We start from the raw sequence: 14,743 nt of genomic DNA on the forward strand, positions 1-14,743 counted from the left end.
TATATAAACACTTAGCTAATAACCTATACTTACAAAATAGTAACCTTGTCTTAGTTGCACGTTATTTATTGTTTCTGCACAATTAATATTGATGTATAATGTATCCTAGCATTTTTTACATTTTGCTAAAGAATGCATAGAAGGATTTTAGATGAACAAAACACCCTAGAAGGTTCTTCTTTCTGGATGTTTGTGTTATGAACTTCAAACATAATGAGTACAATGGAAGCTAAAAATCTCTGGATGTGTGAGGCAATATTGCGTCTGCCCAAGATTTCTACATAAACCTACTCATTTTTGTTAAAAAGCTGCCTGTTTAATTTTCAGCAACTATTTTGTGGTGATCATTGATACTCCCTCTTACCTGTATGCGCCACTGTGCTTTTGTTCTTTTTAATTACGCTTTGAAGTAAGGAGACTTGTTACAGTTGTGGTCACACTGGGCCTAACATTAAGATCAGCTCTGAAATGCTGGAGATCTCTGTGAATGGAATGGTTCTTTTATTGTAACTATTATGCTTGCTTACCAATAATACTTAAAATATATAAAAATAGAATCAATTTCTAAAATCATAGAATAATATATTTATCTTTTTATGACTAAAGTGTTGCATCTACGTTTTTATAACATCAATAATGATACCTAAAGAGCTTTAATACTTAAATGGATGATGTTCTTGAAAATTAAAATCACCTGACCACTTCTTTGCCTAGACAATTACCTTCTTTTTGACATGGAGTAATTCAGAAGGTACAATTCATGGTTAACCGGTAATGATGTTTTTATGCTCCCCGAAAATTTTCGGGGAGCATATAGTTGCCAGTTTGTCCTTCCTTACTTCCTTCCGTCACACTTTTGTTACAGTTTCTCATAGCGCCTTCAATATTTTACCGATCTCTTACATATTTGGCATGTAGGTACCTTGCATGGACCTCTACCTTTTTATGAGGATTGAGGTCACTGGGGTCAAGGTCACTGAGGCTAATAATAGATTTTCTCAAGGTCAAACAAGGGGAGCATCCATCGTTTTCAACGATACTTGTTTGTTTTGAACTGCAATACAGTTTGCTGCAAATCATTGCTACTTGCATAAATGTTATCTAGAAGCAATTTTAACAAACTCACATTATCTGACCTTATGTTGACACCTTCTAAATATGGCATAATTCTGAAGGTCAAAATACCTGGTTGACCCAAAAAAACGCATTTCCTTTAACATAATTACCCCTTGCTGGAAAGCTTTGCTACATTAATGGGTGATGTCTTTGAAGACTATCAACACGCACACATCACCTGACCTGATTTAGACTTTTATATTGACCTTTTTGTGGCCTAAACTAATCAAGAAGGTCTGAAGTCTTGGTTTCCTAAAAATGACACGTTTTGTCTAACATCCATAGCGATTGCCACAAAGTTTTGATACTTGCATGGATGTTGTCTTTCAACACACCCATATCACCTGAATGTTTATCTTGATATTGCCCTTCTTATGAACAACAATACCATACATATATATAGCTATGCTTATAGTACATTTTATCATGTAAATCTAGTTGGTTTTGGTCTATAGTAATTGATATAAAATCTTCCAATATTATAAGTTCCACTCAGGGTTGGCAAAACAGGATTTGGTCATAATTGTATTTACACTTTCCTGTACATTCAGTATTTTGGAATTTGGCAAAATAATGTCCCTTTTCAGTTTATGTTCGTGATATAAGCAACCAATTTTGCCACCCCTTCCTCTTTTGTAGTTCTATATTTTCTTTCCTAACTGACCTATTCCTTGTAACCTAGTTCACCATTTCTTTGCAAGCCTCACTTTTATTAACAGATCGACAAGAATAACCCAAGCTCTGCTGAATCGGTAAGTGGATTCGCACCAGAGTGGCGGAGTTGCATTGAATTGAATGTTTGTGACATTTGTCTTATATATCTGGTGTAAAATAGATGCAAATATTTAGAAACTGATATTTGACATCAGTAATTTTATGTACATTATAGAACTGCGCAATTTTAGAGAAAGAAAGCTAGAGAATTGAACAGCATGTCTGAGCAACAATACATTTAAGCCCCACTGTGGAATAGCCTGATTGACAGTATATGAGTCAAGTGTCGTCCCAGAGAACATGTGCAGTATGCACCAAGGACGACACTTTCAGTTTTTACAGATTTTATTTGTTTAAAGAAAGTCTCTTCTAAATGAAAATCTAGTTTTGGAGTAAAATGTTGTATCTGATTAGCCTATGCTGACTACACAGGCTTATCTGGGACAACACTTTACACTCATGCATAAAAACCCATTTCTGTGAGCAAGGCTCATGTAATTGGTTGATTACAAAATTGAAACACTGTACACTGATTTGCATCTGGCTTTGTCAATTACAAATTAGCTATTTGCCATTATTAAAGACTAGACAAATGTGTTAAGTACAAGCCAAATATACCTAATGACCTGTATTGTAGTATCTTATCGTAACAGAACCAATCACACCTGATAGGCATATTGATGGCAATACCATAAGTGTTATAGTTTAGCTCAAGTTTGTACTACCAAGTATTTCAATTTAATTTTGCATCAAAATAATGCGAACTGTAAATCAGTCTGTACTAATTGAGTCTGTCTCTGGGAAAACGGGTCTAAATGCATGTGTGTAAAGTATTGTCCCAGATTAGCTTGTGCATTCCGCATATGTTTATCAACAACAACACTTTCCGCCTAGTGTGGATTTTTGTTGAGAAGAGACAAAATCTAATAAAAGCAAAAAGTGTTTTCCCTGATAAGCCAGTAATAGCACAGGCTGATAAGGCACAACACTTTATGCACATGTATTAAGACCAGAGACAGACACAATTAATTACAAAATGGTGGGATATTTGTTAATTCTGGCTAAATCTGTATTGTTGCTCTAGCTAGCTGTAGACATTGTTAATTGAAGATTTTTTAGTGTATTAGACTCTCATATTGTAATAAATTCATCAAATGGATAACATTCGAAAAAAATAAGTTACTATATATGAATACACGTAGTATTACTTTGTGTGATGTCACAGATTATGTTTACTTGATTCATAATTATTATCCAGCGCCATAGGCGGAGGGATTTTGTTTTGGCGTTGTCCGTCCTTCTGTCTTTCCGTCCGTCCATCCTTCTGTCCGTCCGGAGCCATATCTTGGAAGTGCTTTGGGGGATTTCATTGAAACTTGTTATGAGTATATATATGGATAAGAGGATGATGCACGCCAAATGGCATTGTATACCATCTGTAAATAACGGAGTTATGGCCCTTTGAAACTTGAAAAAATGCTTTTTGTGTGTGTCCGGAGCCATATCTTGGAAGTGCTTTGGCGGATTTCATTGAAACTTGGTATGAGTATATATATGGATAAGAGGATGATGCACGTTAAATGGCATTGTACACCATCTGTAAATAACGGAGTTATGGCCCTTATATTGAAAAAATGCTTTTTTGAGTGTCAAATATAACCCTTTTGTGTTCAGAAGCATATTGGCTGGGGATATCAATTCAACGAATTTGCTTGTTGTTATATCATCCGTGTAATTGAAGTATACAGTAAGCACATGCACATATTCTTTATATGTTTATTCATTGTAAATGAACTGTTAAGTAATTCAATTAGTCATATTATTTTGGCATACATTGGAAAGTTTTCTAATGTTTGAAGTTTAATTTTTAGCTCGTCTGTTTTCAGAGAAAACCCGAGGTATTGTCATAGCCAACTTGTCCACGGTGTTCTTCGTGCTAAAACCTTAACATCGGCTCTAAAATTAAAGTGCTTCCACCTACAACTTTGAAACTTCATATGTAGCTGCACCTCGATGAGTTCTACACGCCAAACCTATTTTTTGGTCAAAGGTCAAGGTCACTGTGACCTCATAAAAAAATCCAAAAAAATCTTATGACAAGCTTTCATTTATTCAAAACTGCACACGCAGCCGAGCGTTTGCACCCGTTATGCGGTACACTTGTTCCTTTAGTATTATCTCCTGCATTTAATAACATTTGTGAACGTAAATATTTTATTCATAAGAATTCTTGTTTAACCAATAATTTATATGAAAATTTTTTTAGGCCAAGTTTATGGCTGTGTATTTAATGTTATATTAGCTGAAAACTTTGAACGTTGCTGAAAACGATGCATTAAAGGTAATTTGTTGACGAGTCGTTTTGTGTTAATATGTTTGACAATGTTTGCAGAACGAGTTTAACTGTTATTGTGTTGTCTAATTTGTTTTACAAAAACAACAGTCATTGTTATAATATGTTAAATACCTTTGTGCAACAACAAAAAAGACAATTTTACTTCATTTGGATATTAGAAAAGTATCGTAGAAAAAATAGGTATGGATATATGTCTAATTTTTGTTAGAGTTGAATTTTGTTGATAATAATGATTTTCCGTGAAAGTGATTTACCTGTGTGGTATGAAGGCTTTTTGTATATGTTTGTTTGTACCTTAGTCAATAATTGGTAACTGTTCAATGGTAAAAGCAATGCATTTTACATCAGGTTTTACTTTTGCTATTTCTGAATCCCAGAAATTGTTTTTTTTAAAGTTCTAACATTGTCTTCAGTATCCATCATAAGTATTTTTTATTTGATATATAATTGTCATTATAAAGATCCCTTTAACAACTAATAACAAATACAAAACAAATACTACCAGCTTATAACTAACAAAACAAAAAAACATGTTAAACTACAAAATCCTACCTTTTTTCGCCAACTGCATGTGCATAAAGTGTTGTCCCAGATTAGCCTGTGCAGTTTGCACAGGCTAATGAAGTAAGAAACTTTCCACTTTTATGGTAAGTTTTGTTTAAAGGAAGTCTCTTCTGGTGACAATCCAGTTTAGGTGGAAAGTTTTGTTCCTGATTAGCCTGTGCAGACTGCACAGGCTAATATGGGACGACACTTTAGGCACATACATTAAGCCAATTTTTTTCCAGAACAAGGCTAAATTAAAACTCTCCTGCCAATTTCAGTCAGGACCGATCCTCCAGTCCGCCCCAAACCCAATCCGAATGACGTCCGGGTTTTGGTCCCCCTCCCGTCCGGGAGTGTTCTACATCTCTAAGGTGGATGGCAGCGTCGACGTCTGGGACTTACTGGACAAGACCCATGAACCCTCCATCACCCAGAGCGTGTCCCCATCAGCAATCACAAAGATTTACCCGCACGCAGTGTCTCGTAAGTTACTGAACCTAGGATTGGTGACATATGAGTGGTTATATCAATAATATGGAAGTGTTGGAATGCAGTGTCTCTGTAACTTGAGAATTAAGATAAGTTGTGTACATATATATCATGCTGCAATGTATTTATGATTATGTTATCATGTTCAACTAGCAAGTCATCATCAGCATTTTAATCAGTATCAAGATATAGCTATTCTGACATATTGTAAATCATCACTTTTTCAAATAAAAACGCTGTTCAACAATTGTGTTGTGTAGTGCAGATACTATGCTTTGCTCGTTTGGTCTTTGTATTTTTAATGCATCCACTTTCAGAGGGGGGCATATGATTTGCTCTGCCACACTTTCTCTGTGTGTTTGATTTTTTTATTACCTTGTCATTGAAAAAGTATTGCTTCTAGAGTTGTCAGACTGTCTTTATTAATTGTTATGGATATTTTTGACATGACCACAGTGATGGAGCTCTCTTTTTTGCAACCAAAAATAATTTTAAACGCCTGTGAGTAGTGGCGAGATAAACAATGTGGGCTCAATATGTCGAAGAGTTTAAATCGGACCATTATGAAACATGATGACAATATAAATGGGCATAATATTTTAACGATATTCGATATTCAGTTAGATTTCTCAAAGTACTTCTGACTTATTATCTTTGAATTATTAGAAAGTTGCAAATTTAATGTTGTCTGCTCTGATATGAGTGGGTTTTAGAGATGACATTTTCTATATAACAAGTTTTAAAGGATGACTTCGCATTTTAATTGTGGCTAGTCTAGTCAAGGTCAAGGTCATTTTTACTAAAAATTGCAAAACAGTTCCCACTCAAACTTAAGTTTAGATGGAGGTATAGCATTCACATTTTGTGTGTAAACAGCTTTCCTGCAAACCTAGCTGCGAATACCATTACAGTCCAGTCAGTTTATGGTCAAGTGTTTTTTTACTAACATAGAATATCAGTTACTGCTCATTAACAGGTTGCTTTCATTTAGACCTAGATTGGGATTCCATTTGTTGCTAAATGGATGAAGGTCAATGTCAATTTTGCTAAAAATAGAATAATAGTATCTGCTCATTGACTTGAGTTTGGGCATGGTATTGTGCTGAAATTACAAGCAAACCTCAGTAGGGATTGAACATTAATTAGTTTCATTAAATTAGAATAATACTTAAAATTTCAGAATCTGGTTTTAAAGGACAAATTTTGCTATTGGTTCTTGTCTTGACTGTAAATTTGTTGTTCTTCATGCAATTTTAAAACAACTTACCACAAATAATCACAAGGTGAAGAGAGGGTGTGTCAATTGTTAAGCCTACCTTAAAGGTCAGGCTCCCTTTAAAAGGTCAGACATTAAATACGAGCAATAAACAGCTTGTCCAGACTGTAACTTCTTAATTTATTATGCAATTTCAAAATAGTGTATAATAAATATTTACCATGTGGAGAGGACATGCAATGTGTAAAAACTGTCTCTCTACTTCGAATTTCTAGGTCACACCTAAATGTCACAGATTTAATGAATTGCCCGGACTTAACCTTCAGAATTTGTCATGTTATTTTAAAATAACCAACCACAAATGTCCACCATAAGGAGACAGCACATCTTGCGTAACACCTGTTTCCCTAACTCAAAGGTCAAGGTCACACTTAAACTTCAAACATTAAATTAAATTAGGCTGTAAAACAGGTTTTCCAATCTTAAAGTTCAAACATGAAATTAAATTATGCTGTAAAACAGGTTTTCCAATTCATAACTTCATCATGCAGTTTTAAATAATTTCTCGTAAATGTTCACCACGTGGAGACTTCATGTGATTCGTCAAATCATCACCCTAGCTTAAAGGTCAATGTTACAATTAGACTTCAAAAATTCAAATGGTCATAAATGAAACTGGTCATATTAAGTTTTTATGGACTGTAATTTTGTCATTCATCATGCAATTTTTAAAATAATATACCAAAAATGTTCAACTTGTTGAGTCCTGTACTCCTTGGTCATAGGTCAAGGTCACACTAAAGGTCAAACATGTATATGGCACAGATTGTTAACTAATTGCAAGTATTTATGAAAATGGATTCAATGTCTTGCTAACAGGCATGTATCTGCTTTATTACTTTTTCTTGACATTTTATAACCTATGTTATGCATAGTGGTATTGCTGCTAGAAAGATGAAACTTTACTCTAAAGATCTATCACAGATATAAGTCAATGCTTATTGTCACACAGCGACAACATTTGTACAGCTGTATTTCCCATGTATTGCAGACAAGCAGCACCTGTTGGCTGTGGGTGACAGTTCCGGTACCCTGCATATCCTGGAGATACCCTGGAGCCTGCGCCTGCCTGCACCCAATGAGGTCCGTAAGGGCCCCCTGTTACTAAAAATAATTCTGGGAAAACTTGGCTTAATGCATGTGCATAAAGTATGATTCCAGATTAGCCTGTGCAGTCTGCACAGGCTTATCAGGGATCACACTTTCCGCATACACTTGATTTCTGAGAAAAAAGACATCCTTTAAATGACAAATTTCATTAAAGCAGAAAGTTACGTGCCTGTGCGGAATGCAAAAGCCAATTAATGCACATGCATAAAGACCAGTTTTCTAAGAGTAAGGCTAATCAAGTATGTCAATAATTCTTAAAATGATCAAGCATTATATTTGTTTATATCTTGGGCTCAAGGCTTCTGAGATAAGTATCATTAGTGTACTCACTTTTTTAGTAAACTGCAGTGTCTGGTGGTGTTCCTGTCTGTTTTCTAGTTACAACAAGTTCTGTATGTTTGTTTGGTTCTTTTGTCCCACAGGTGACTGGGGTAGCCAACTACTTTGAGCGGGAAGTGAAGAGGCGAGGCTTCGTGGTGCAGAGGTGGGACTTCCGAGAGCATGAGAAGCGAGAACTTGAGGCTGAGGCCAAAAAGAAGGCTGGGGTAAGAACATAGCAGGCTGTTGTTTTTGTTTTTTTAGCTGACAGGCCTCGTTAAGACGGCCGAGTTGATGTTGGTATATTTTCCCATTTTTGTTATTTGTCGCAAGAAAGTGACTATGAGTAAAAATGTGATGGTTTTTATGTCAGATGTGCAAAAAAATTGGTCAAAATCGGTCAAGACATGCCCAAATTCAGTAAAAAGATAGGGCTTTTCAATTTCTGTCCATGGACAGAAATGATCTAAATTTAAACACGTGCGGACCACATGTAAAACCACGTGACCATTGCATCATTGTTTACAACCCTATTTGCATGAATGATGAATAATCATGTCATTACCAGTTTAAATATATGCTGTCTTACACATGCACATTTCGTTTAAAGCATGTTCACATTATGTTGTTTTATAGTGCCGATTTAATTTGTAAATACACTCCGTCTGCTTTATGACTACATTTTCAATACTCGTATAACCCGCCCCATGTTAACTATACTATCGGCCGCTAGTTTTCACGTATTTAAATTTCAGCTTTAAATCTTTACCGATACACTTTTATAGTCTGCTATGATTTTTACCTTGTCAATATAAAATGCACGTTAACGTTTAATTCATGGGCGCAGCCATCTTGATTTGTACATGTCATTGATTTGATTATTTTAAGCTCGTGTATAGAGTAACGGGAACGTCCAGTTGTAATGTATTTTTTACACACGCAGCCATGTTTGTTTTGTATTGATATCGTTTATGTTATAAAGGTAGATAACTTGCTAATGTACAGGAAAAAACTTAAAATATGTCTTTAAACGTACGCATTATTCACATTAATGGATTTAGACACAAACACAAACAAACTGTTTGTGTTATTTAGTAGTTCTTCTTTGTTTTTATATGCGCCGAAGTGGATATCACGTGAAATTGGCGCTCACGTGACCCAAAGCTTGCATACGTTACAGGTTAATAATAGTCTTGAGGATTCCGTTATGTACATGATTAGCTTTCATATTTTTTATGCTTTGGGCATTTTTTGGCACAATTTTTGCGAAAATCAGTATGGGAGAGTTAAGCTTTAGAATGTATCGGACAAATACTGATCAATTCTGGTCAGTTGAGATAACTGAATTGTTGTGAGAAATATCAACTCGGGCGACTTTAGTCAACTGTACCAATCAGCCAATGAGAAAGGGTATGCAAATAAGCAACTTCAATTTACAGCTGGTCATGCTGTGTCTGTCAAATTGTGTATATGCCTGTATGCAGATCATAGGAGCCTTGTTCTGGGATATCTGGCTTAATGCATATGTGTGAAGTGTCCTAGATATGTCTGTGCTGTCTACTGAAGTGATGTCCTAGATATGCATGTGCTGTCTACTGAAGTGATGTCCTAGATATGCCTGTGCTGTCTACTGATGTGATGTCCTAGATATGCATGTGCTGTCTACTGAAGTGATGTCCTAGATATGCCTGTGCTGTCTACTGAAGTGATGTCCTAGATATGCTTGTGCTGTCTACTGAAGTGATGTCCTAGATATGCCTGTGCTGTCTACTGAAGTGATGTCCAAGATATGCCTGTGCTGTCTACTGAAGTGATGTCCTAGATATGCCTGTGCAGTCTACTGAAGTGATGTCCTAGATTTGCCTGTGCTGTCTACAGAAGTGATGTCCTAGATATGCCTGTGCTGTCTACTGCAGTTATGTCCTAGATATGCCTGTGCTGTCTACTGAAGTGATGTCCTAGATATGCCTGTGCTGTCTACTGAAGTGATGTCCTAAATATGCCTGTGCTGTCTACTGAAGTGATGTCCTAGATATGCCTGTGCTGTCTACTGAAGTGATGTCCTAGATATGCTTGTGCTGTCTACTGAAGTGATGTCCTAGATCTACTGAGGTCCTAGATATGCATGTGCTGTCTACTGAAGTGATGTCCTAGATATGCCTGTGCTGTCTACAAAGTGATGTCCTAGATATGCCTGTGCTGTCTACTGAAGTGATGTCCTAGATATGCCTCTGCTGTCTACACAAGATATTCAGTGACAACACCTTCTGCCTAGACTTGATTTTCATATAGAAGAGCCTTCATTTAAACAAAAAACTCCATAGAAGCAGAAAGAGCCATGTGAGGACTGCAACGGCAATCAGGGAAGGCACTACGCACACAGAGCCATGTGAGGACTGCAACGGCAATCTGGGAAGGCACTACGCTCACAGAGCCATGTGAGGACTGCAACGGCAATCTGGGAAGGCACTACGCACACAGAGCCATGTGAGGACTGCAACGGCAATCTGGGAAGGCACTACGCACACAGAGCCATGTGAGGACTGCAACGGCAATCTGGGAAGGCACAACGAACACAGAGCCATGTGAGGACTGCAACGGCAATCTGGGAAGGCACAACGAACACAGAGCCATGTGAGGACTGCAACGGCAATCTGGGAAGGCACTACGCACACAGAGCCATGTGAGGACTGCAACGGCAATCTGGGAAGGCACTACGCACACAGAGCCATGTGAGGACTGCAACGGCAATCTGGGAAGGCACTACGCACACAGAGCCATGTGAGGACTGCAACGGCAATCTGGGAAGGCACTACGCTCACAGAGCCATGTGATGACTGCAACGGCAATCTGGGAAGGCACTACGCTCACAGAGCCATGTGAGGACTGCAACGGCAATCTGGGAAGGCACTACGCACACAGAGCCATGTGATGACTGCAACGGCAATCTGGGAAGGCACTACGCACACAGAGCCATGTGAGGACTGCAACGGCAATCTGGGAAGGCACTACGCACACAGAGCCATGTGAGGACTGCAACGGCAATCTGGGAAGGCACTACGCACACAGAGCCATGTGAGGACTGCAACGGCAATCTGGGAAGGCACTACGCTCACAGAGCCATGTGAGGACTGCAACGGCAATCTGGGAAGGCACTACGCCTACAGAGCCATGTGAGGACTGCAACGGCAATCTGGGAAGGCACTACGTACTCAGAGCCATGTGAGGACTGCAACTGCAATCTGGGAAGGCACTACGCACACAGAGCCATGTGAGGACTGCAACGGCAATCTGGGAAGGCACTACGCACACAGAGCCATGTGATGACTGCAACGCCAATCTGGGAAGGCACTACGCTCACAGAGCCATGTGAGGACTGCAACGGCAATCTGGGAAGGCACTACGCACACACTTTAAACCCAGTTTTCCCAGAATACGGCTCATATACATTCATAGGCTGGATACTCTTGATGAATGTTGACCCCTTATGATTTTCAAATCAAGAGAATAATTGTCAAGGTTTCAAGTAGGGTTTTGCTGCAATCCAAGTATACCTGTACCTGTTTTACAAACTTTTCTTTTTTAACTATTTTACTCCACAGGATGTAAGACAGGTTAGACCAACTTTGATAAATTAAAAAAATGTGTGTGTGTTTTTGTTCCATTTGTGCAATTTTTAATAGGCATTTGTTGAAAACTTGTGTTGAAAACAGTTATCAGTTATCATTGTATACAGTTTTATTTGCTATTTGTATGTCTTTCTTGTTCATTCAAAATGAAATTGGGATATTAATTGCCTTGTTTTAAACCGGAAAGTAGAAATGAGCATGAAATTGTAACATTATTTCTATATTATAAGTCTCTGAATCTCAGGTACCTCTTTACTATTATATTGTTTCAAAAAATAATTATTATTGTAGGTATTGCTAATAAATATGAATAAAACGGTACAGTGCCTAAGGCATACAACACAGAATCCTTTTGCAAATTATGTTTTAATATAGACGACGCATTTCTATAAAAAAATATTGATAAAGGCAATTAAATAAAATACAATATGAGAAATGTGAGAGAATCAAATTAACAACCCCAATTTGGATATATAGAAAACTCACAATAATGACATTTAAATGATTTAACTGATTTAAAAGTAAAGGTTGAGCACTGAGTCAAATAGAAGTTGTGGATAATTCATGTAGTACAAAGTGCAGATTATGTGTCAACAGATTGTGCTAAAACTCTCTAGGAAGAAGGTTTAAATGGAAAATATTTGTTGAGCATCACTCAGGGAAAATAGAACTTCATGCATTTGTGTATGTGTCATCCCATATTAGCCTGTGCAGTGACAATCAGGGACATGTGTGTATGTGCCATCCCAGATTAGCCTGTGCAGTGACAATCAGGGACATGTGTGTATGTGCCATCCCAGATTAGCTTGTGCAGTGACAATCAGGGGCATGTGTGTATGTGCCATCCCAGATTAGCATGTGCAGTGACAATCAGAGACATGTGTGTATGTGCCATCCCAGATTAGCTTGTGCAGTAACAATCAGGAACATGTTGGTTTGTGCCATCCCAGATTAGCCTGTGCAGTGACAATCAGAGACATGTGTGTATGTGCCATCCCAGATTAGCTTGTGCAGTAACAATCAGGAACATGCTGGTTTGTGCCATCCCAGATTAGCCTGTGCAGTGACAATCAGAGACATGTGTGTATGTGCCGTCCCAGATTAGCCTGTGCAGTGACAATCAGGGACATGTGTGTATGTGCCATCCCAGATTAGCTTGTGCAGTGACAATCAGGGACATGTGTGTATGTGCCATCCCAGATTAGCCTGTGCAGTGACAATCAGGGACTTATGTGTATGTGCCATCCCAGATTAGCCTGTGCAGTGACAATCAAGGACATGTGTGTATGTGCCATCCCAGATTAGCCTGTGCAGTGACAATCAGGGACATGTTGGTATGTGCCATCCCAGATTAGCCTGTGCAGTGACAATCAGGGACATGTGTGTATGTGCCATCCCAGATTAGCCTGTGCAGTGACAATCAGGGACATGTGCATTATGCCATCCCAGATTAGCCTGTGCAGTGACAATCAAGGACATGTGTGTATGTGCCATCCGAGATTAGCCTGTGCAGTGACAATCAGGGACATGTGTGTATGTGCCGTCCCAGATTAGCCTGTGCAGTGACAATCAGGGACATGTGTGTATGTGCCATCCCAGATTAGCCTGTGCAGTGACAATCAGGGACATGTGTGTATGTGCCATCCCAGATTAGCCTGTGCAGTGACAATCAGGGACATGTGTGTATGTGCCATCCCAGATTAGCCTGTGCAGTGACAATCAAGGACATGTGTGTATGTGCCATCCCAGATTAGCCTGTGCAGTGACAATCAGGGACATGTGTGCTTGTGCCATCCCAGATTAGCATGTGCAGTGACAATCAGGGACATGTGTGTTTGTGCCATCCCAGATTAGCATGTGCAGTGACAATCAGGGACATGTGTGCTTGTGCCATCCCAGATTAGCCTGTGCAGTGACAATCAGGAACATGTGTGCTTGTGCCATCCCATATTAGCCTGTGCAGTGACAATCAGGGACATGTGTGTATGTGCCATCCCAGATTAGCCTGTGCAGTGACAATCATGGACATGGGTGTATGTGCCATCCCAGATTAGCCTGTGCAGTGACAATCAGGGACATGTGTGTTTTTGTGCCATCCCAGATTAGCCTGTGCAGTGACAATCAGGGGCATGTGTGTATGTGCCATCCCAGATTAGCATGTGCAGTGACAATCAGGGACATGTGTGCTTGTGCCATCCCAGATTAGCATGTGCAGTGACAATCAGGGACATGTGTGTTTGTGCCATCCCAGATTAGCATGTGCAGTGACAATCAGGGACATGTGTGCTTGTGCCATCCCAGATTAGCCTGTGCAGTGACAATCAGGAACATGTGTGCTTGTGCCATCCCATATTAGCCTGTGCAGTGACAATCAGGGACATGTGTGCTTGTGCCATCCCATATTAGCCTGTGCAGTGACAATCAGGGACATGTGCGTATGTGCCATCCCAGATTAGCCTGTGCAGTGACAATCAGGGACATGTGTGTATGTGCCATCCCAGATTAGCCTGTGCAGTGACAATCAGTGACAATACTTACTGCATTCATGGCATTTTTCATTTAAAGGAATTCTTTTCTTAATAAAAATCTAGTTTAGGCGAAAAGTGTCGTCCCAGATTAGCCTTTGTGGATTTCAGAGGCAAATCTAGGACAACAAATTACGCACATGCATTTAGCCCCATTTTCCCAAAATGGCTATTTACTGTTTGCAATGTTCCTTGTAACTGTAAGAATTTCCTTGTGTTGTGTCCATAGATTGCGCCAAATGTGCTGCTGACAGACGAGGAGATTGAGTACCGCTTGAAGCTTGAGTACCAGACCTATATGGAGGCGGAGGGGAATTTCTTGCGAGAGCTTGGGATCACCAAGGAGGAGGAACCTCTGCCCCAGACGTAGACCGGGTGTGTTTTATAAGTGGTGAAATTTGAGAGCGATGAAAGTAGGCCGACGGGGGTTATTATGCATTTTTTAAATTTTGTATACTCATGGCTAAAGTTCTTTCACACAAATGGACAAGAATATGTTTCAGAATTTTTAATTCAGTACTTGCTCTGGCATGGAAAACCTGGAATTCATTCTGACGTTTATCTTCAAGTATGGTAAAAATGTATGTATTTGAGCAGCACTCTGTGATAACCAGCCCTACTGCACGTGAGTTAAAGTGTCTTAACTCTCTGCTTTTATGGATTT

At 38.9% G+C, this 14,743-nt stretch overlaps 1 protein-coding gene across 7 annotated transcripts in view; it reads left to right on the forward strand.

The window, feature by feature from the left end:
* The window catches only part of LOC127863139 (dynein axonemal intermediate chain 3-like), a 110,064-nt gene that overhangs the window by 21,584 nt on the left and 73,737 nt on the right, over positions 1-14,743 (forward strand). The window contains exons 20-25 of one of the 7 annotated variants that reach the window (XM_052402524.1): positions 1,836-1,868; positions 4,133-4,171; positions 5,011-5,215; positions 7,489-7,580; positions 8,030-8,152; positions 14,309-14,432. In XM_052402524.1, coding sequence (XP_052258484.1) covers positions 1,836-1,868; positions 4,133-4,171; positions 5,011-5,215; positions 7,489-7,580; positions 8,030-8,152; positions 14,309-14,432 — 616 coding nt within the window. Of the gene's footprint in view, positions 1-1,835; positions 1,869-4,132; positions 4,172-5,010; positions 5,216-7,488; positions 7,581-8,029; positions 8,153-14,308; positions 14,493-14,743 lie in introns of all 7 variants that reach the window. The other 6 variants (XM_052402522.1, XM_052402526.1, XM_052402525.1 and 3 more) reach the window with 6 other exon arrangements.

The sequence above is a fragment of the Dreissena polymorpha genome, unplaced genomic scaffold, assembly GCF_020536995.1.
Source record: "Dreissena polymorpha isolate Duluth1 unplaced genomic scaffold, UMN_Dpol_1.0 chrUn001, whole genome shotgun sequence".
NCBI classification, from domain to species: Eukaryota; Metazoa; Mollusca; class Bivalvia; order Myida; family Dreissenidae; genus Dreissena; species Dreissena polymorpha.